At 44.2% G+C, this 23582-nt stretch overlaps 1 protein-coding gene across 4 annotated transcripts in view; it reads left to right on the top strand.

The window, feature by feature from the left end:
* The first annotated feature begins 5877 nt into the window (after positions 1-5877).
* Positions 5878-23582, top strand: part of LOC123503466 — a 200420-nt gene continuing 182715 nt past the window's right edge. For 2 of the 4 annotated variants that reach the window (XM_045253251.1, XM_045253252.1), the window contains exons 1-2: positions 5878-6359; positions 16114-16272. In XM_045253251.1, coding sequence (XP_045109186.1) covers positions 6283-6359; positions 16114-16272 — 236 coding nt within the window. In that variant the 5' untranslated portion in view covers positions 5878-6282. The remainder of the gene's footprint in view (positions 6360-16113; positions 16273-23582) is intronic. The other 2 variants (XM_045253249.1, XM_045253250.1) reach the window with 1 other exon arrangement.

Genomic DNA, 23582 nt, shown 5'->3' with positions numbered 1-23582 from the left:
CTCTCTCTCTCTCTCTCTCTCTCTCTCTCTCTCTCTCTCTCTCTCTCTCTGTAATGTGAGTTTTATTTTCGTCATTTACGAGTTTCTGATCTTATTTTTTTTTTTCAGTTACTGTTATTTCTTGTTCTTCTTTTTTTTCAATTGTAAGTTTTTTTTTTTTTATGATCTATCTTCATGTGTTACTCTTTTTATGTAGATCCCGAGCTTGCGTGTTTTTCCTGCCACAGTTTTTCTTGTTTTTTTTTTTTACATTGTTTCATATTGAGTTTAGGTAAAGCTGCTTTTGTTGAACCGCATTCTGCCATTTTTTTTTTTGTTGCATTCGTAAAAATGTTATGATTATTCCCTCTCTTTTTATCGCTGTAATATCCTGCAGCGAATAGAACGGAATTACTTACTTGCGTCTCTTACAACACAAACAGAGTCAAAGTAATGTATGAGTTAGTGTATTGGATGATTTAATTATCTCCAACATGGTTTCAAACTCTAATATCTGGATGTAACATAATCCACTTACCTTTTTATGTTTCTTGTCGTTTTTAGAACTGTTTCTGTTTTTGCTCTAAATCAGGATTTGAGAGTCCGCTGACCGCCACCTGCATGATGCAAGCGTCTGGCCGGGTAATTCCACCCCCCCTGTTTTCCACAAACAAGATCACGAGAGCTTGTTTGTGGAAAACTACATCCAGCTTGAAACTGTTCATTGGTCAAAACAGAACGCATCATTAACAGCGGCATGTCTTACTTATCGCACACCGTCTTTACAAACTCTCTTTGTTTATTGTTAGAAGTTATAACTAATTAAGAGGCAGTAGCACTTCATATATGAAACACAAAACGCCAGATGTGTGTAAGTTTACATAAGTTTGTGGAAGGTATCTTGTTAAACCCATGACGAGCCAGCACTTGAGAAACAAGCAACAGCACTGACGCGGTGTTGACGTAAGCAGAACGCTTGTCTCCGCCACTCAGCGTAATGCCACCATCAAACACCGTAACGAGCCGTGCCCATCACCTCAGTGCTTGGCGTGCTCGGGAACAGCTTGCGTGCGTTGTTAAGCCTTGAGCTACATCGACGCGGGATGTCCTTTGTGGTCAGCCCGGCACGGCTCCTCCATCGCCCCGCTGCTCCTCTTCACGGCCGCTCCTTGGGTGGCGGTGGTGGGGCCTTGCTACTGCACCGGCCAATTTCGACTGACAAGGAATAGGCAGACGTGTGGAAACCCGTGAGTGATGCTGTGTGTCGCTGGCTAATTGTATGCACGTCTGTGAATGGGTTGCGGGCACACACACACACACACACAGAGAGAGAGAGAGAGAGAGAGAGAGAGAGAGAGAGAGAGAGAGAGAGAGAGAGAGAGAGAGAGGACATTAAGAGCTTGACTCAGTCCTGAAAAATATAAATAAGAAAATTAAATACGGGTGAATTATGTTTTCTCTCTCTCTCTCTCTCTCTCTCTCTCTCTGATTGTTTATCTATTTATTCTTATTTTTATTTACTTTTTTTATGTATGTAAGCATTATTTTCTGTTTGAATACTCTTTTATGTAAGAGCACCACTAACATTAAGCTGTGTAAGTGATTGTCTTGCTCCTAGGACGCAGCTGTAAATCCTGCGCCTCATTGCTGCACAACACGAGATCACAAGGCCACTATTAATTGTCTCACTGCAAGCCAAGACCCGCTGTGAAGACGCCATCAAGCGGGAAGTGTGAATGGCGCGGTGCATCTGTCAAACAATAATGGTACACGTGTGCGAAGACGTATTCCAGGAGCTCCGCCAGATGACCCTGCTGTGGCGTCGCGTTAAGTCAGCCAATCAATTTTGGACAAAGGGTTCGTTATGCCAGTCAACCAGTCAGTCTGCCGGTAAATCAATCCGTCAGTCATTAAGTCAGTTAGAGTCGTCATCAGAAGGGACTGCTACATGTAGAGCTGATGGCGTCTTGTAGCTTCCCTTATTTTCATGTTTTTTTTTTATGTAGAAGTCTTGTACTGTAGTAAATTGCACTTATGAGGATTAATTTTAGTGTTGAGCGGAATATTACTTACAGTGGCTCTTGATGCGTTAATGTTACTGTGAAGAGAAGCGAGTTAAAGAGAGAGAGCATGTCCTGTTTTTCCTCGTCATGTTAGGTAGTGACCGCCACGTGACAGGACATTAGAGTACAAGGGGAACTACTAGCAATGCAGTGGTGACATTTCCTTTATGAAGCATATGTAAGTTGTTTTTTAATCCTGTACAATTTTCTCAAATATTGTTATGAATATAGTTGTATATCTTTCCATCGTCATTATCTTTCTGAATTATTTGATCGATTAGTTGGTTAATTATTTTCTTACCTTTCATTCCAGGATATAAACTTTTGTTGCTTGAATAAGTTTTGAGCACTTTGGCGATAACACCTCATGCTATTGTGTTATTTGGCTTTATATAAAAGCAATATGCTTTCCCTGTGTTCCTGGGTGAAGGACATAATCCAAAACAGACTCAAGGGCCAAGGAGACGAACACCAGCGCCGAGGACATGCACAGCTGTAGCATATGTCCTGTTTCCAAAATCAGTGTCAACAGCATCTTTATTTTTTCTATAGGCAGCTTTTATTTCAGAGAAGTTTAGAGCATTGTGTAAACTGTAAAGTGACTGAGGCTGCCACATGAGTAAGCCCTTTTTTCTCTTCCAGCCACTCACTTCTTTCCTCTCTCATGTCGTAATAGGCAGGCAGGATTATGATGCAAGTATTTCCAAGCCGATTCAAAATCATGGTAAAAGGAAACACGCCTGCATGACTCTTTTGGTTAGTAATTATAAATGAAATAATGATGGATCTTAAGTGCTGCTTCGGAACAAAATAATGTTACGTGACTTTTCTCTAATACCGGTCGTGTAATTTGGCTCCCGTATAGCGTTCATAGGAAACGGTGAAACGGTGCTTGCTCATTTCCAGTTATTTTAGTCGTATTGTATCGACTCCAACGGTTCACTAAAAAGTTCAGAAATATTAATTAAAGTCATGATAAATTATATAACAGTTCGCACTTAGGGGATCTGGAACTTACTTTACGTCTTTTACTTCAGGTGAAATGACGTGGTTTATCGCTTATCTCCCTAAGGACCAAGAAATCTGGAGTTTTTTTTTTCTATTCTTTTGATGTATTCAGCCTTTAGACTTCACTACTTTAGTACCAGAACGCGTTTCCATATTCATTCTGCTTACTATTTGGTGTTTTTATACAGCTTCAGAAATTCATGTGGGGGATTAGAATAGTAAAGACTCTGGTCATTAATCTTTTGAGCTCCATAAACCCTTCCTAATGTAAATAAAACCATCTAATCAGACACTAAACTAAAGGTAAAAATGCGTCACAGTACTGAAGGGGATAACAATATTCACTTGATCCAGGAGACGTTAAGATATAGTGCTGTCTTTACTTGTGTGTGAGCTATACCTTATCATATCATACCTTACCATACCATACCAAGCCTGACAAGTCCCCAGTGACTGTGCCCTTATTAGAGTTGGTGGAATTAATAGCATGGTGAGCATTGGAGGACAGGTGTGTTGCGCCGTCAGAAGTGAGGTGAACAGGAAAATAGGGAAGTGTGTGTGTGTGTGTGTGTGTGTGTGTGTGTGTGTGTGTGTGTGTGTGTGGGTATGGGAAAGAAAGAAAAAAAAGAAAGGTGTGTGTGTGTGTGTGTGTGTGTGTGTGTGTGTGTGTGTGTGTGTGTGTGTGTGTGTTGTTTGTGAGTATCCAGCTAGTAAATATGCCGTAAAATATTTCCTGTATGCCAGATCAAAACAATGGGAGTCTGTTATATGCAGGACAAAATATACTGAATGATTTTGAAGTTGCAGTATATCAAGACACCTCCACAACGAAAATTTGGGACGCTTCCTCCCAACATTAATTAAAGTGTTATGTATCAAGGTTTATTTTCAGATTCTAACGTCACTGGTCACTTTCGTTAACTGGTAAAAATAAAATAACAAAGATAATTAAAAAAAATCAGGTTTAACTTACATTTTCTGAATTCATAGGAAATCTACATTTTTTTATAAGCTATTAATTGCATCAGGTAGTGTGTTCTGTGCAGTGTTGTCGTTCTAATGTAATCTGTTATAAAGTGCTTAGAATATTTGATAACAATCTGTGTCCTAAGGGAGTGTAGTAAAAGGTGGAGACACTCCTCTGTTTTTCGCGAGCTTTCATTTAATAACTTCCTAGTAAACTTAAATGATTTTGGAGCTTGCTTTGTACAAATTTTGCTCTGCCATCGTTAGTCGTGGTAGTGTACCTGTAGTCCATCTTTCTTTGCCGTCCTGTTTCTTTTGAATGCCTCTATTTTTCCTCGTAGTTTTGCTCCTCCTCCTCCTCCTCCTCCTCCTCCTCCTCCTCCTCCTCCTCCTCCTCCTCCTCCTCCTCCTCCTCCTCTTTCCCTCAGATTCGTTCCCTTCCTTGTCTGGGTATTTTCTTTGTTCACTCAGTAATATTACTTCTAGTTTCCTTTATTTTTCTCCCTCGCCCCCAATCCTCACGATGCGTCCTTTTCTTTTTCTTTGTTCTTTACTTTATCAGTATTGTTGACATTTTTCTATACATGTTTTTTTTACAACAAAGGACACACGCCTTTGATTCCCCTGGGTCTAATTTTGGTGCCTTTTCATTCAATAACTCAACTCCCTCTGTTTTCTAAGCTTCTTTTCCAACCAGATTACTTTTCCAACCAACACATCTTCTGAATTTTTCCTTTTTTTTTTTTTTTTTTTCTCTCGATTCCTTCGCTTTACATTTTCTCCCCTCGTATGGATAAAAGCGTACCACGTCCTTCCCGGAACCAGGTGACTTACTTATATACATCGAGAAAAGGTTAGTGAATAGCACTCAGGTTTTCCTATTCTTGCCTTCTGCTGCTACAAAAGGAATCCTAGCGCATAGATAGCGACACACACACACACACACACACACACACACACACACACACACACACACACACACACACACACACACACACACACACACACACACACACACGTCCTGTCTGTTCCCCTCTGCCTCACCACCACCACCAGTGTTTTGGACCCTTGCGTGGAAACTTTCAGTCATCATTGTTACAGGATCTATTATTTTCTTTCCGTTTTTTATATGGAAGTCAAATGTGAAAGGGATTTTTCTCTCGTAGGGAAATAAAAAAGAGGAGGGGGGGAGAGTTGGTGAGTAGAAGGTACTGTTTGAAATGGAAGAATAAAGAGGCAGAACATGACAAGTGGGCACTTCTGTTGACGGTAAGATGAGATGTTGGTGTGTGTGTGTGTGTGTGTGTGTGTGTGTGTGTGTGTGTGTGTGTGTGTGTGTGTGTGTGTGTGTGTGTGTGTGTGTGTGTGTGTGTGTGTGTGTGTGTGTGTAGCGGTGGCGATGGTGGTGGTGGTGACGGGACAACTGACGAGCGGAAGGAGTGAATGCGATACGCTATCAGAGGGGAGGACTTCCGCCGCTGACGTCTTTGTTTGCAACTGCTCATTATCGCCCAAAGATGTAAATTTGTGGTCAGTGTTTTAGAGGAATGGACGCAGGACTCGGTAAAACTTACGATTCATGCTGTTTGTGTGAATCGTCTTCCAGAAGGTCATGACCAGCGGGGGAGTAAAATGAGAAGGAGAAATGCTCCGTGACTTGGCTTAGTTCCTCGTCTGTACCCTATTCCGCTCTTTTCCGTGTGTATAATGTGATAAATAACTGAATAACGCCATTATTAGGTATTTTTTATTATAAAGTTAAGAGAGTAGTGGGGAGATGGGGAGTAGTTGAAGAGAAAGACACCCCATCTATATATATAAGCCAGATTGGACTCTTCCAGTGGCCACAAGTTCCGTCCAGCATTGCACGGGCAGGGTACAGAGGCACTGAGATGGTGTGGGCAGAGGGGCAGCAAGCGTGGCGGCGTGGCTGGACAGGACGTGCCGCGGCGTGGAAGAGGCAGCAGTAGAAGGCAGAAAGAAGGAAGGCGGCGGGCGGCGGTGGTCGTGTTTGCGCGCGCGTGGGGGGGGACGGTCAGGTGATCAATAGCTTGCTAGTTCGCGGCGGCTCCGGGTGCGTCGAGGAGCAGGAGGTGCGAGAGGGGCCCAGCCAGTGACGATGGTGCCAGTGTGATGCCCAGCAGGGCTGTCGAGACCCGCGGGCACGAGACCTTCACCAGCACGACAACAATAACAGCGCCTAAACCACAACGCTAAGAGGAACCCTGCCCCGACGCCGCACGTTTTACCGGGATATACTGCCATCATGAAGCGGCGGATCGGATTTGGGAACGACGGTGAATTTATGACTTTTATGCTCGACGTGCCCGATCGGTCACAGAGGTAGGTGCTGCGAGAGGACTCTGTGTGTTATGTGTGTACAGGCTCAGATAAGCTGTGTGATGTGTAACACTCCAGAGGAACTATAGGAGTTGGCGTGTGTGAAGGCGGCGGCGAGGGAGGGCTGGAGAGTGAAACGGAGTGAGGGTGGAGGCTGGAGTGATGACAACAGGGACTGCTACGTGTCCCGTGTTGCACCCATTCCTGTTGCTGAAAGGGGGACGCTGCCTGTCTGTGGTGGAATGGGGTGAGGGCTGGAAAGCTGCACCAGGGCGGGGGTGGTGCGGTGCGTGGGCTGAGTGAGGGTGCGGCGCTGCCCTCAGCCCTGCAGTCAGCTCTCACCTGCTTGCCCATCATATCTCAAACATGGATGCTGGGTCTGGTTCGCAGCATCGCGGGAACTGCGGGAGGAGTCTTTGTGTGCGTGGTGGTGTGCGGCGGAGTGGTCTCGGCCACACCGCGTGTCGCCCTGCCTCTGGGACTCACGAACAAAGCCACCTGTACTGCTGGCTGTATCACGTCCAGTTTTAAGGAATGGAAAATTTCTCCTTTAATCGAGATTTGTTAGTAAAGCTGCCAATACTTGCGTGGTGGTAGACCGTGTGTGTGTGTGTGTGTGTGTGTGTGTGTGTGTGTGTGTGTGTGTGTGTGTGTGTGTGTGTGTGTGTGTGTGTGTGTGTGTGTGTGTGTGTGTGTGTGTGTTAGGCGTTGTTTATAATGTACTATTTAGTGTGTGTGTGTGTGTGTGTGTGTGTGTGTGTGTGTGTGTGTGTGTGTGTGTGTGTGTGTGTGTGTGTGTGTGTGTGTGTGTGTGTGTGTGTGTGTGTGTGTGTGTGTGTGTGTGTGTGTGTGTGTGTGTGTGTGTGTGTGTGTGTGTAAAAATGTTAAGTGGACAGATTGATCAATGGATAAGTAGGTGTAGATAATGAATAATAAACTATTCCGTTAACGCATTCATTAGTGAAAAAGATGCACCGTATTCGTCCACTAAAAACATGACCGCAGCACCTCAACTTGAAGCGTTGCCTACTGTTTAGTCCTGCACGAGACCGAGAGAAAGAGAGAGAGAGAGAGAGAGAGAGAGAGAGAGAGAGAGGGAGAGGAGGAGAGTGGGACATTGGTTAGTTTAATGAGTCCAATACCGCTAATAATGAGAGGCCAACGTATGGTTATGGCACTGTTACAACGTTTAATGGAGGCGGTGTGTTGGCGTGGTGGTGGCGTCGCCCTGCGTTATCTAAGAGGCAGCTTGTCGCGGCTTTGGCTCCGTCATCTCCACAGCTGCGAAATTCCTGCGCACTCATTATGCCGTGTGTGTGTGTGTGTGTGTGTGTGTGTGTGTGTGTGTGTGTGTGTGTGTGTGTGTGTGTTCCTTGCAGTAATATTTTATCAGTGCTTTTTTATTCTGCATCGTTTTCTTACGTCATCTTTCGCTTCTCAAGGTTGTGTTGTTAGATAAGTGTTTGCACGTCTTCTGTCTTGTGGTCGTTCTGTAGTTGCTGTAATTAACACTGGCCAATCCTCTCCCTTAGACATTCCACATCAGCATTCCACACAGCTCGTCGGGGACTGTTTTTTCTTCCTCCACGGTGAATGTAATATTGGTGTTTTTTTGGAGGTCGACTGAAGTTCAGTTGTTGTTGTTGTCCTTGGAGGTGGTGTTCTTCGTGGTTGGTGGTGGTGGTGGTGGTGGTGGTGTTGCTGGTGGATGAGTCACTGGGGTTTTGCTCTGTTATGGGAATCCTGCTGCAGAAAATCTTTGAATCTACGTGTGTGTGTGTGTGTGTGTGTGTGTGTGTGTGTGTGTGTGTGTGTGTGTGTGTGTGTGTGTGTGTGTGTCATATATATATATATATATATATATATATATATATATATATATATATATATATATATATATATATATATATATAACATACACAATCTTATATGTAGACGGATATCTCTATACAGTATAGTAAGGATATATATATATATATATATATATATATATATATATATATATATATATATATATATATATATATATATATATATATATATATATATATATATATATATATATATATATATATATATATATATATATATATATATATATATATATATATATATATATATATATATATATATATATATATATATATATATATATATATATATATATATATATATATATATATATATATATATATATATATATATATATATATATATATATTCATTTTCCTCACTATACTGTATAGAGATATCCGTCTACATATAAGATTGGTGTACATGTTTTACTGTTGCCTCATAATTTTGCGCGCAGAGCCACAATCTCCCCGCTATGATAGCTGGGCTTAAAACAGGTTCTCCCTAGACGCTAAATGTCCATAAATTTACCGTATGGATCCACAATCCGCAATTATCCTTCTCGCCCGGTGGGAAGGGGAACGAGGCTTCCGCGAGGAAGGTTTATCTTGAGTTACTTCAAATTTGTATTTACGTGTTTTTTTTTTTTTTGGTGGAAGATTGTTCAATTGTGCTGAAAGCGTAACACGGTATTTACCTGAAGAATGTTCCGGCCGACCAAGGAGTGTGGTTAGCGGGCCGCCGGCAGTGCATGTGAGATGAATAACGAGGATGGGGAAGTCTTCGTTCACCCCTCGTGTCTAAAGATGATGGTATTCACACTGGAAACAATGTGACCTGAAGTTGTGCCTCGCCTGCCGCCACAGCCCGGCCACCACGCAGCCGGTAAGATAAACCGGGCTAGGCTGAGCCGCAGACTTTCCCTTCGTGGCGTGGTCTTGTTCATCATGTCTCGTCCATCACCGGGAATGGTGGTGATTCATTCTGGTCATTAGACTGATAGTTTGGTAGTGTTTATTGGTAAATACTTGGTCCGAGCATTGCTGTACGTCTCGATATCTTAATGACTGTTTATAGACTATTCCTTTCTTACCAATGGTCGTTTACCTCACATGAAAGGGATATCGAGGAGAGAAGCTGAAAAAAAACGTATCCTTCGGACAGAGAAGTATGCAGGAGGACGTTACACGGTAGCGAATAGACTGAGGTTGGTGTGCGCAAGTGTATCTGGACCTGCGCTGGGTGTTTCCACTGCCTCAACGGACTCCTCCTCTTCGGTTCTTTGTGCCACGTTTGTGATTTCCGATATAGTGAATAGCAGAATTTCAGATTATACATAGAAATTTGATGTTTTGATAGTTACCACTCCATATTACTCTATTGTTTTTGTTTCTTTATAATCAATCGATATTATGTACCAAATGTAAAAGAAAACGTGATAACTTATGAATTGCTGATGATACATTTGACATCTCAGTTAGGTAACTCGCAAATAGGTACAGCAGTGAGAGGTTTGAATTTTCCATTGCTGTCTTTGCTTTCCATTTTGTCTTTTGAAATTATGCTCTAGATTTGCAACAAACTATTTCAAAGGCTACAGCTATCGAAGTATTGCGTATTTATTTCACTTGTGCAATTTGAGCTTTATCATTCCCCTGTCGGCTCATATGCTCCTTCTCCTACTCTTCCCTCGCCCCTCCCCATGATCTTCCCCCAGCCCATGTGTTCCATCACCGCCACTCTCCCAGCACTCTGCAGTCATACATGGTGCGCCTCCCCAACAGTGGCAACAGGCCGCTTTTTGATGGCCGGACCTTGTAGCCTGTACGTCACCTCCATTCTTGATAGCTAGGCCGCCGCTGCCACGCCACGTCATCCCCCGCCACAGCACACCACATATCCTTTCCCCAATACCACAATTTGTCAAATTTTCCCCGCTATCACCACTATCACATTCCTTACCATTCCAACCCATCACTCCGACACCATTCCTACGTGACCAACACAGCATTCCATCCTACTACAGCATTCCTCACCATATCTCTACTGCTGCACACCATCCATTTCACTATATGCTTCTTATAACAGGTTCAAAGTGAGACAGAAGGTGTAAATGACGTCAGTAAAGAGCCAGATAGGAAAGATGAATGCGTGTGTGGCCTAACAATAAGGTGTCCAAGGCGCCTGAAAAACAACACTTAGCTGGATTTTTAAGGGCGCGGCTGACGGCACCATGATAAGATAGAGATAAGAAACAATACGTAAAGTTGCGGTGAATAACTAAAGTACGCGCATAAGATGAAAGGAGTGACATGTTTTGTGGTAGTGAATGAGTAAGACAAGACGAGACGTGTTCGAAGGGATGGTGTGGGGAGGACAGTAGTGGGAGGTGAAGAGGAAGAAGAAGGAGAGGCTCAGCACAGGTGGTGGGAGTGAGGCAGGACGTAACAGAAGGAGGCAGGGTCATAACGGGAGATGACATGGCCCAACCGTCGCCGGCAGGAGAGAGGCGCCCGAGAGATGAAATGACTCCCACCCTGCCCACCTCAGGCTCATTTGCGCATCTCAACTGCTCACGTAACAGAGAGAGAGAGAGAGAGAGAGAGAGAGAGAGAGAGAGAGAGAGAGAGAGAGAGAGAGAGAGAGAGAGAGAATTTTTTTGTCTTCATACTTATATATATAGTGGCTCATTTTAATATCTTTACATATGCACATGCACACACCATATAAATGTGATTCTCAATGGTACACAACTCTGTCCTATACAAAAGTAACAACATAATTAACAAATGAATTCTTAAATCAGATCACTCAAGCCGTGTATGTATAACCGTCTGGTCGAATATATAAATTTCTTCATCTTAACCATACTCGCAAGAAACATTCTGGTGGGGAGAAGCCTTCGACTTTTACTATCCAAATGTTGCAGCCAAAAGTTTGTTCACACGGCGTATTATTTTCCTCTAATTTAACCGTAATTCCTCTTGAGCCTCAGGAGTGAAAGGTTCCAAGGAAATAACAAGACGAAAGCCTGAAAAAAAAAATAAGATAAACGCAGTAGAGGTGAGAGAGTCAGGTTACAAGACTTCTGGCCTCGAGTGTACCTTCCTTACTACAACTGTCTTCGTAAATGAGCAACATGTAGCTTCTCTTATATTGCGCTTCCTTTGCGTTCCTGTTTGCTCCCTTCTTATTCATGTTCGTGTTCCCCAAGCAAGGTCCCGCATTAGCAATATCTCTGAGTTTACACACACGCACGCACACGTCCTTGCCGATGCGCCCTTGCTGTTTCCAGGTATGCTATTATTATACAGGTGTTTCCAAGCACTCGTATGGTATGGTTCTCTCTCTCTCTCTCTCTCTCTCTCTCTCTCTCTCTCTCTCTCTCTCTCTCTCTCTCTCTCTCTCTCTCTCTCTCTCTCTCTCTCTCTCTCTCTCTCTCTCTCTCTCTCTCTCTCTCTCTCTCTCTCTCTCTCTCTCTGCTCTTTGCACGCGCGCACGTACGTGTGTTGTGTGGCAAATGGAATCCGATCTTAGCAGAGAGAGAGAGAGAGAGAGAGAGAGAGAGAGAGAGAGAGAGAGAGAGAGAGAGAGAGAGAGAGAGAGAGAGAGAGAGAGAGAGAGAGAGGTGGTGATAGCTGAAAGGGAAGAGGAAAGAGGAGGAGGAGGAGGAGGAGGAGGAGGAAGAGGAAGAGCAGGAGGACGAATAGGAGGAGGAGGAGGAGGAGGAGGAGGAGGAGGAGGAGGAAGACGTCTGGGAGTGTTGATAGGAAGGAGGAGGTTAAGCCAGTGATGGAAATAGTGAAAAGAAATAACCAATACCAAAGTAAAAATAGAAAATGGAGAGAGGGAAACTGTACGAACGTTAAGGAATGAAAGAAAATAAAGAAAAAGCGGAAGAAGAGGGAAAAACGTAATAATAGTAGAAGTAGTAGTAGTGATTGTTGTTGGTGTAGGAATACCCGTAGTATGAATTATGGCTCTGAACGAATAATGGAAGGAGGATAGATCAAAATAGGGAAAGGGAAAGATGAGAAATGGCAACCCCTCGCTGGATATTTCTCATATTGATTATTCCTGACACCCACAACACAAACACAATCCCCCGCCTCCATTCCGTCTATTCAGAGAGAGAGAGAGAGAGAGAGAGAGAGAGAGAGAGAGAGAGAGAGAGAGAGAGAGAATCAGATTACACGATGGTGGGTAAAGGGAGATAGGGGAACAATGCACGCAAAGTTTATAAACCCTTTTAAGGTTTATGAATACTTACATATGAGAAGAACTTCCTAGACACCTTTTACAAGATTAACCTTCCTTCTACACTGAGGGAGACTCTGAGCGAGATTCAACCACGCGTGGCAGAGGCCGGAGAAAAAGAGAGTGTGTGTGTGAGAAAAGCTTTAATGAGGTAAGGTAAAGCCAGCTGAAATGAGGAGACCCGCTTCGAGGAGTGAGGTAATTGGTGTTAAGTGGCGAGCCTGGTGGACTGTTCGGGCTGAGAAGGACAACAAGGAGGTGATAGTAACCGTGGAGTAAATGTGGAGTGAGTAAGTGGAGGTGGGCGCGTGTCAAGCCAAAATGAGCATGTTGGAAGGTGTGATGAGGCGGCGGGTCGGATTAAGGGAGGCGTGTATCGGTGCGAGTTAGGGTGAGGAAGATGGTGTGTGTGTGTGTGTGTGAAGCGCCAGCGTCAAGACGGCTATGAAGTGTGGGGCTGACGACTTTAGGGGGGCGAGACGTGTACAGTGCAGGCGAGGAGGCGAGGTTTTGCTTGATTAAGGCCACCGTGATGTATCGGAGTAAAGGAATCGATGGCAGGCGGCAGGAGGGATGCACGGTGAAGTGTAGAAGAATGGAGGTGTAAGGCATAAAGGTGAGGGGCATTACGCGAGGTGTGCACGGGGATGAGGTAGCCTTAAACAGCCGAGGGCGACGTGAAGTACGTAATAGTGAGTGGGGCAAGATTAAAGAGGTGAGGCCTGGCACGACGGTGGGGTCAAACTCCCACCAGGACACTCTTAAAGGGGATCAGTGTGTCCTGCAGGATAGCCCCCCCTATCCCCCTGGCCTCACTCCCACCCGACCTTCCTTCCTCCCCGCTCCCTCTCCCGTAGTAGTAAAGGGCCCTTCCCACCATCCTCTCCCTCCCTCCCTCTCCTTCCACGCCACACCGCCATTCACCACCGCCCGCCACCATCACCTTTACCGCGGCCTTAGTCTACTACTACTGCTACTACTACTACTACTACTACTACTACTACTACTACTACTACTACTACTACTACTACTACTACTACTACTACTACTACTACTACTACTACTACTACTACTACTACTACTACTACTACTACTACTACTACTACTACTACTACTACTACTACTACTACTACTACTACTACTACTACTACTACTACTACTACTACTTCTTTTTCTGCTTTGTAATGCTGATACTGGTGCTATTGCTTCTACTGATTTAAGTGAGTACCACCACCACCACCACCACCATCACCACCACTATTACTACTACTACTACTACTACTACTACTACTACTACTACTACTACTACGACTACTACTACTACTACTACTACTACCCTTCCCAGTTCCTTCCGTGTGATTCATCCTTCCGTCAGCCTAATGAAAGTCTCCTTGTTCTAGTCACCGCCGCTGCGAAGAGACATCTCATTCGTCTCTCTCTCTCTCTCTCTCTCTCTCTCTCTCTCTCTCTCTCTCTCTCGCTCTTTCTCTCTCTCTACGCCTCACTACGCTTACGAAGAAGAATTACCCGCTGCCTTTAAGAACTATTATTCGATACGGTGTGTGTGTGTGTGTGTGTGTGTGTGTGTGTGTGTGTGTGTGTGTGTGTGTGTGTGTGTGTAAAAGTAATGATTTCTTGAGCATTATTACACAAAGAGCAACCATCTCTCTCTCTCTCTCTCTCTCTCTCTCTCTCTCTCTCTCTCTCTCTCTCTCTCTCTCTCTCTCTCTCTCTCTCTCTCTCTCTCTCTCTCTCTCTCTCTCTCTCTCTCTCTCTCTCTCTCTCTCTCTCTCTGTTCTCATTATTATTATTATTATTATTATTATTATTATTATTATTATTATTATTATTATTATTATTATTAGTCTCTTTATCTTTCTCTCTCCCTGCTTCGTATCATCTTTCCTTCTTTACACTTTTATCTCATCGCTTCCAGTAATTACCTTCATTATCATCCGTCTTTTGCCGTTTCAGTCCTCCTTCCTTCCTTCCTTTGACGTATTCTTCCCCCATTGAGCTCTCTCTCTCTCTCTCTCTCTCTCTCTCTCTCTCTCTCTCTCTCTCTCTCTCTCTCTCTCTCTCTCTCTCTCTCTCTCTCTCTCTCTTTGTCCACGTTCTCCTCCCCTCATTTGCTTCTCTTCTTAAGTTGCATATTCTCTTCTTTTATTCCCTTAAGTTACTGTACACTCCCCTCTGCTTTATCTCTCTCTCTCTCTCTCTCTCTCTCTCTCTCTCTCTCTCTCTCTCTCTCTCTGGTAACCTTTACTTTTTAGCTGTTGAAACGCGTCTTGTTTTTTTTTTTCTTTTCTTTTTCTTTTTTTTTATTACTTTTGTTTACGTTTGTGTGTCCTTGGTCGATTTTTTCCTCCAATTACGAAAAATCTTACTCCCTTTCTCTCTCTCGTTTCTCTTTATCTTCTTTTCTCTTTCTTTCCTCATCAACCTGCGTCTTGTTCTTTGTCATGTAATTGTGTGTGTGTGTGTGTGTGTGTGTGTGTGTGTGTGTGTGTGTGTGTGTGTGTGTGTGTGTGTGTGTGTGTGTGTGTGTGTGTATGTGTGTCCATCCTCCGTTCCTTTCTTTATCTACATTTTTACTTTTCATTTCGCTCTTTATTATTCCTCCTTTTCTTTTTTTTCTTTCTTCTTCTTCGTCTTCGTCTTCGCCTATCATTCGTCTATCCTTAGCATAACATTATCACCTCACCTTACCTCCTTCACATATAGATAGCAGTGGGCTCGTTCACGCGCTGTTTAACCTCACACACACACACACACACACACCCTTCCACCCTAGCCAACCAGCCAGCCAGCATCACGCTCCGCTATATTTTTGTACGTTCAGCCTTGACCTTTCGCCGTGAAGTGAAACGGCCTTGCTTCTCCTTCCTCCTTCCTGCATCCCCGTCTCATGCTACCGCCACTGCCACCCCCACATGCCTCTCCCTACTCCTCCCTCAGGCCGGCTCCTCTCCCGACACCTCCCCATCTCTACTGCCTCTCACGTGACTTCAGCCTCTCTCTCCCTGTTTCTCTCTCTTTCTCTGTTTCGTTCTCTCTGTCTCTGTGTTTCTGTCTGTTTCTGCCTCTCTGTCTCTGTCTATCTCTCTCTCTCTCTCTCTCTCTCTCTCTCTCTCTCTCTCTCTCTCTCTCTCTCTCTCTCTCTCTCTCTCTCTCTCTCGCGCGCGCGCGCGTCACTCACGTGGTATTCAGACTCACTTGATGCTACGCTCGTATTGCATATTCATCAGTGAATCAGCAAATGTTCACATCACGCTCTCCTGCTCTCTCGAGGCCCACACGTGTCCATACCTGCTGCTGTGTAGTCTCATTAGAACGTGTTTGCTCCTGTTGATTTGAGTCTACACAGGCTTACTTTGGGTTTTAGATAGTAACAATGGTGTGGTTCTGATTTGAGTTTGCATAGGTTTACTAAGGTTTTTAAACAGTGATAATTATTTAGGCAGTGACTTTGCTGTGTTATTTGACTATAAAATGTGTTTGCTTCTCTTGATTTTAGTTTATATTAGTTTACCGGGAATTTCAGATAGCAAATGTTACCAAGCTCTCCGATGTTAGTGTTAGGATGTGTCTGCTAGTGTTGCTCTGAGGCTGTATTGAGTAACATGAGTGTGTCTTATCCTCTCAGGCGTGGCGCTAACGGGGGCAGCGACGCCACCACCGATGATAGCAAGAGCGACGACAACAATGATGATGATGAGCAGGACCACCACCGCCATCACCACCGCAACCACCACCACCACCTCACCTCCTCCCACCACAAATCGAGTCACCACCACCAGACAAGGTAAGTGTGTGTGTGTGTGTGTGTGTGTGTGTGTGTGTGTGTGTGTATTTATTTCATGTTATTTTGCATTATCATAACAAACAGCTTCGCAATGCTTATGTAATGTGTTTGTCAGTGTTTGTTTTTCATTTGTGTCTCTTTGTGATTGTGCTTCTTATAGGGTCTTAGAGAGAGAGAGAGAGAGAGAGAGAGAGAGAGAGAGAGAGAGAGAGAGAGAGAGAAAGAGAGAGATTCCCCTTTCTCTCTCTCTCTCTCTCTCTCTCTCTCTCTCTCTCTCTCTCTCTCTCTCTCTCTCTCTCTCTCTCTCTCTCTCTCTCTCTCTCTCTCTCTCTCTCTCTCTCACTCTCTCTCTCTCTCTCTCTCGCTCTTTCTCTCTCCCTTCTTTACCCTTCCTCCTTTCTTCGCTATCTTTGTTTCCTCCCCTTCCATCGCCCCTTCTTTTTTTTCCCTTCCCCTTGTCTTCCCTTCAACCCATTTCACTAATCTATTCACTCTGTAAATAATTTTTCATATTCCATTTCCCGATCTTAGCAGTATCAACCACTGCCACATGACTCCATATATGTAATCTCTCTCTCTCTCTCTCTCTCTCTCTCTCTCTCTCTCTCTCTCTCTCTCTCTCTCTCTCTCTCTCTCTCTCTCTCTCTCTCTCTCTCTCTCTCTCTCTCTCTCTCTCTCTCTCTCTCTCTCTCTCTCTCTCTCTCTCTCTCTCTCTCTCTCTCTGTCTCTCAGGGGCTGATCTCTCATGACTGTGAAGATTAAAGTTATAAGTTGCAGTCTTTCCTTACAACATTTGAGTCGAGAGAGGAGCAGATTTCATTTTCTTAGTGTCTGGCTGTCCACGTTCCTCTCAAATCACTCGTACGTGTATAGTATACCAGATTCAGTCTTTTATGTATATTTTTTTTGTGTTTATTGTTGCTTCCCTAACTTTACCTAATGATTACTGTTCGTATAAGTGATTTCAGACTAACAATTCAGCAGCAGGCAAACATTTCCTTGTGTTGAGTCACTGCTTCGTCCTTTTCTTTGAGGGACTCTTGTTATAAAGTTTCTCGTTAGTTCAAGTATTGATTTCCGATTTATAGACATGTAGTTCGCTGGCTTTGTGACGTCATTTCCTGGGGCAACTGTGCATAGATGCTTCGCGTGTCAATATTGTTCGTTCGTGTGTGATATACAGATGCGACTTAGGTTATATTTAATTGTTTATTTCTTATTTGGTTTTGTCAATGAAAGTTACTGATTCACTCTGCAGATTAATCAAGGTGGAGTTGTTACGTTATTAATTCTATATCAATACCTGTTTCTTTTTAATGTTCGTGATACGTTTTTGTTAACCAGTACAGGATAATATGGGGTCATTGTACAAACCATTAACAAGTTACACATATCATTAGGTACTTAAAGACTCACTGTGCTGATAGTGAAAATCATAACCAATAACTCGCCAAAAATCGTCTTAACCTCTTCCATACCGGGACACATTTTTACCTTGAGATTTGTGTTTGATTAGACCATTTTATTGACATTAGGAAGGGTCTATGGAGGTCAGAAGATTAATGGCCACAGTCTTTACTATTCTAATCCTCCACACAAGTTTCTGAAGCTGTATAAGATCACCAAATAGTAAGTAGAATGAATATGGAAACGCTTCATGGTACTCGAAGGGTTAATAAAATCTACAATACATCTTATCGAATCTATTTTTCTTTCTTGATCTATCGCATCTTCTCTACAACTAAGAAAATGGCGTCCTTCACCTCCTCTAGTCTCCTTGCATACTTACCGTCCCAGCTTAACGTTACTGCTTGAAGTGGAAGGAGTTGCAGCGCATTTCACCTCAATCACAGAGCTGCTTCATAGCGAACACCATCTGTACGTAGCGCTGGTGGCTGAGTTTTTGACGAGTGTAGTGGTATTGTGCCGGCCATTAAGGGAATGCTGAATGATTAGTGAGAGAGAGAGAGAGAGAGAGAGAGAGAGAGAGAGAGAGAGAGAGAGAGAGAGAGAGAGAGAGAGAGAGAGAGAGAGAGAGAGAGAGAGAGAGAGAGAGAGAGAGAGAGAGAGAGAGAGAGAGAGAGAGGTGGTTGTCAACGGGCAAACATCTGAGTCCCTGCCTGTGGAGGCATCAGTGCCACAGGGTTCAATTCTTGGCCCACTCCTGTGGAATATCTACGTGGATGATCTTCTCCAGCTACTGCCAGGAGTCATGGCCTATGCTGATGACTGCACCCTCTCCTATACCTATCCACGCCAGGACAGTGGGCGGGCTGCTGAGGCCATCAATCAGCAGCTACGAGTGATAAAGGAGTGGGGTGCTCGCTGGCAAGTGACATTCGCGCCGGAGAAGACACAAGCAATGGTTGTCTCTCGGTCCCCAGCCGCCATGGCAGCAATGGCAGGAAAGTTGTCTTTTGGCGCTGCTGCTCTCCCACTCCAAGATGACGTCAAGATACTTGGAGTGGAGGTGGATCGAGGGCTGAGGTTTGACAGGCATGTCAAAACCATTGCCAAGAAAGCCTCTCACAGGATCTCCGCTCTCAGAAGGATCGCCAGTTTCCTCGACAGGAAGGGAGACTGCTGCTGTACAAGGCACAGGTGCGGCCCCACCTTGAATACGCAGCTCTCTCCTGGATGTCCTGTGCCGCCACACACAGAAGGAGACTGGACAGCATCCAACGCCGCGCCATACGGCTAGTAGATGCTGCACTACCACCTCACCCAGAGCCTGAGCGTCCCCTTGATTCACTGGAACACCGCAGAGACGTGGCGGCGATCGTAGTGTTCCATAAGGCACAGGTGCAAAGAGTGCCACATCTGGCAGGGCTGCGTCATCCTCTAAGAGTCACCGCACGGAGCACGAGAACGGTGCTCAATGGTGGTGACGCCGTAGAGGTGCCGCGATCCCACGGGTGTCAGCATCAACGCACCTTCGCAGGACGCGTCTCCAGGATGTGGAACTTGTTCACGGCCGCGGTGCCTCACGTCCAGGAGATGAACACACACAGTGTCAAACTGATGGCACATAAGTGGAGACAGACACTGCCAACTCCTCTGACACTCTTTGTGACGTGACACTCAGTGTAGTGCAGTGCGTGAATAGTGCTAGTGAAGTGAAACGAATAGTGCTCCATTTACATGCTGACCATCTTGTATATTATCTATTTTTAAGTCCTGTAAATATTGTAGAGAAATAGATTGTAGTACCCTTAGAATAGGTAGCACACGACAGTGCGCCTTTGGGTACATGTTCCTTTGTATTAAGTTTTGTTTAAATAAAAAAAAAAAAAAAAAGAGAGAGAGTAAGACTGGATTATTGTCATTATTTTTTATAGTTTTATTAAGTATGTGTTGTTTTTCTGTTGTTGTTAATGCTTTGGAATTATGTTTTGTGATCGTCATTGTTATGGTTTACACGACATTTCTACAACAACAAACTGTACAATAAACCTACAGCATTTCAAGAAGCAGAAAATAAGTAGAATAACCAGAACAAGAAAAGATATACCATCACTATATTACACACGATAATAAACAAAATTCAAAGTGATAAAACTCATTCCAAAATAGAAAATGTTGTACACAGCGATACTTGTCACTCGAAAGCTCTGAAAGAAGATTAGCGACTGAACGTTTGTGTCGTGAATTGCTTGCTGATCGAGGTTGTGAGGAGGATGGAGAGAGGCAGCCAGTAGGGACCAGGTGGCGGGGACAGGAAGCGTTGAATAGTTTCTTAACGAACTGGTGAGAGTTGTATGAAGGTCCTGGCAGACTCAGCTGGAGGAAGATTGGGTGAGATGGAGTGTTTAGATAAATTTTCGTTTATTTGCTGGCTTTGTTTGATAGTGAGTGGATGATGAGAAAGTGAAGGAAGGTTAGAAAGAGATACGTATCATTAGGTCTTTCTTTTGTTGTGTGTGTGTGTGTGTGTGTGTGTGTAATTCACTGTTTGATCTGCTGCAGTCTCTGACGAGACAGCCAGACGTTACCCTACGGAACGAGCTCAGAGCTCATTATTTCCGATCTTGGGATAGGTCTGAGACCAGGCACACACCACACACCGGGACAACAAGGTCACAACTCCTCGATTTACATCCCGTACCTACTCACTGCTAGGTGAACAGGGGCTACACGTGAAAGGAGAGACACCCAAATATCTCCACCCGGCCAGGGAATCGAACCCCGGTCATCTGGCTTGTGAAGCCAGCGCTCTAACCACTGAGCTACCGGGCCGTGTGTGTGTGTGTGTGTGTGTGTGTGTGTGTGTGTGTGTGTGTGTGGCGAGTGAATGGTGTGATTGTATGCAAAGAAAAGAAGATGAAAAAAGAAAGACAGAGAAAAGGCATCTGTTTGACTGTTTGATTGTATGTTCTGATGAGCTTAGATGATAACGCTACACACACACACACACACACACACACACACACACACACACACACACACACACACACACACACACACACACACACACACACACACACACACACACACACACACACACACACACACACACACACAAACCCGTGATTGAATACAGGATTGGACACAGGGCATTGACGAAGACTGAAGGGAAGGCGGTGGGGATTTAGAAGGCAGGAGGGGAGTGCATGAGTCATTCTGAAGGGGACTGGCGAGGGTGCGCGTGAGGGAAGGACAAAGAAGGGGCACGCTGCAGAAGAGACAAGGGAAAAGAACTGCAGGGGCCCGTAGGAGGGGACATGATGGGTGTATAAGGGAGAAGATGGCGAGAGTTACTTGGGAGAGAGATTAACATGAGAACAATGACACCAATGCATCGTACACTACACTAAGAGAAATAGAAAAATAATAAAAAAAGAACAATATGATTTGGATAGGGAAGCATCACACAAGTCATCGGATAAACTGTGATGAGTTTGGCAGTTACTTGTGTGAGAGAAAGAGAGAGAGAGAGAGAGAGAGAGAGAGAGAGAGAGAGAGAGAGAGAGAGAGAGAGAGAGAGAGAGAGAGAGAGAGAGAGAGACAGAGAGAGAGGGACAGAGGAGTTATGAAGTGCTGACGCTTCTTAAAATGGATGGGTTGGGGCTGCTGGCTCTCCTTCCACCGATCCTTATGAACTGTTATCGACACCTAATGGTTATGGCGCTTCACTGTAATTGTAAAAGAGGAGAAGGAGGAGGAAGAGGAGTAGAAGTAGTTGAAGAAAGGGAAGGGGAGGTTATAGGAAGTGACGATAGAAGTAAAGGACGTCTCTTAAACTCCTCCCTGCATTGATGAAAGGAGGTGCAGAGTAAAGCGTAGGTGTAGATAGGTGTAGATTAGTGTTGGTAGTGTTCTCAAGGTAAGGTATGTGTAAGTGTTCTTTGTGTATTCTGAAAATGATCTTTTTGCCACTATTTTTATCGTTTCATGTGTACTTGCTTTGTCCTCTCAAAGCTACTTTATTCTGTCTTTCTATCGTTTCAGTTATTTTATTTTATCTCTGTTCGTCTATTCGTAAACTCGTATGGCACTTATTCCACAGTTTCCTCTCCTTGTCTTCTGTGATTTCGTCCGTGATTATCGTTGCAAAACTATTTTAATCCCCCCTTCTTTCACTTGTTATTCTCCCAATTCCTGTATTCGTAAATTTATCTTTCATATATTCGGAAACTCATCAGATTTAAACTCCATGGCTTTTATTTTAAATCCACTCCCTTTAAGACTTTCAGAACCACTATATTCCGTCTATTTTAGAGTTGTGAAGCTGGTGGTGTGAAAAGAATTGACAAACGATATAGTTGGATTTAGGTTTCTGTGTGTGTGTGTGTGTGTGTGTTTGTGTGTGTGTGTGTGTGTGTGTGTGTGTGTGTGTGTGTGTGTGTGTGTGTGTGTGTGTGTGTGTGTGTGCATGTGTGGCTGCTGCTCGCGTCATATCTGATACATGAAAACACAGCACGGAATCGTAAATTGATAGGTGAAAATAATTAAAGACCTAGAAGGATTCGAACACGTGGCATTGCATTTGTTATTCGAGACTTTACCACTTGGCCACTAAGCCTCCGTGTGTGTGTGTGTGTGTGTGTGTGTGTGTGTGTGTGTTTGGGTTAGAGGAGGGGAGGGCAGGATAGCCAGTTAGTAGGAGGAGGAGGAGGAAGAGGAGGAGGGGCTGGAGCAGGAGGGATGGTGTTGGTATCCTAGGTCCTCCTCTTTAACGTTGAAGCTGGCGTGTCCTTGTGGGTCAGGCCCTTCCCTTCCCTCCTCCCGAGCCTCCCGTACCGCCCGCCCCGCCCCGCCCTTCCTCACGGGTCACTGAATGCATCGCACGTGCCTGAGTACATAGCGGCTTTACTCCAAGTGTGTCTTTTGTGTGTTAGGTGGCGCTGGGGACGACTCGTGTGTGTTTTGGGTTGGTGGGTGGTAGGTGAGTGGTTGTGTTTGTGTGGTGGTGGTGGTGGTGGTGGTGATGGTGGTAATGATGGTTAGTGTAGTAGTAGTAGTAGTAGTAGTAGTAGTAGTAGTAGTAGTAGTAGTAGTAGTAGTAGTAGTAGTAGTAGTAGTAGTAGTAGTAGTAGTAGTAGTAGTAGTAGTAGTAGTAGTAGTAGTGCTGTTGTTGTTGTTCTTGCTGTTGTTCTTGTTATTGCGTACTTCTTTTGCTTCTTGTTCTCTTTCTCATGAACATTATTACCATCATTTTCATCCTCCACCACCATCACTACCCACCTTCACCCACAAACAACAGTACTACAATCTCGAGTGGCAGTGAAGGCAGCGAGGGTTGCAGGGAGACACAAACTACATTCTACACCAAGACTCGACAAAGGGAGAGAGGGAGGCGGCAGTAAGTAACAAGGCAGGGATGGGGACGACTGGAACACACTCCCAGACACACGTTCGCTCAACTCACTCCCTCGGCGCCTTGTTCACGTCGCGACAAATCTAATTGGGAAGTGTGAGGTGTAGCATTTGTAACTTCGTGAGACTGTTGACATAATACAGTACTTTGGTTGTGTTTGGTTTCTTATACGTGTCTTTGTTTTGTGTTGGTGTTTTTTTACGTATTTTCAGTTTCGTCATGTATTTCTTAGTTGTTCGTGGTTTGCTATTTTATTTTTTTTCCTTCTTTCTTCTTGTTTTTGTTTTTCCTCGAGTAGGTAGTTTAGTTCTTCTTAGTTGAGGGTTAACAAGTCATGTATTTCTTGGTGTTGTTTGTGGTTTTCTTCTTTACGATTTTCCCCTTTTTATTATTTTTTTCCTTCAATCTTCTTGTTCTTGTTTTTCCCCTGGTAGGTAGTCTAGCTCTTCACGGATGAGGGTTAACGGGTCTGCCGAGGTTGCTTTTTTCCTCG

Source organism: Portunus trituberculatus, chromosome 14, assembly GCF_017591435.1.
Source record: "Portunus trituberculatus isolate SZX2019 chromosome 14, ASM1759143v1, whole genome shotgun sequence".
In the NCBI taxonomy this organism is placed as follows: domain Eukaryota; kingdom Metazoa; phylum Arthropoda; class Malacostraca; order Decapoda; family Portunidae; genus Portunus; species Portunus trituberculatus.
Note: the sequence above shows the minus strand (reverse complement) of the source record. Positions and strands in the feature narration are given on the sequence as shown.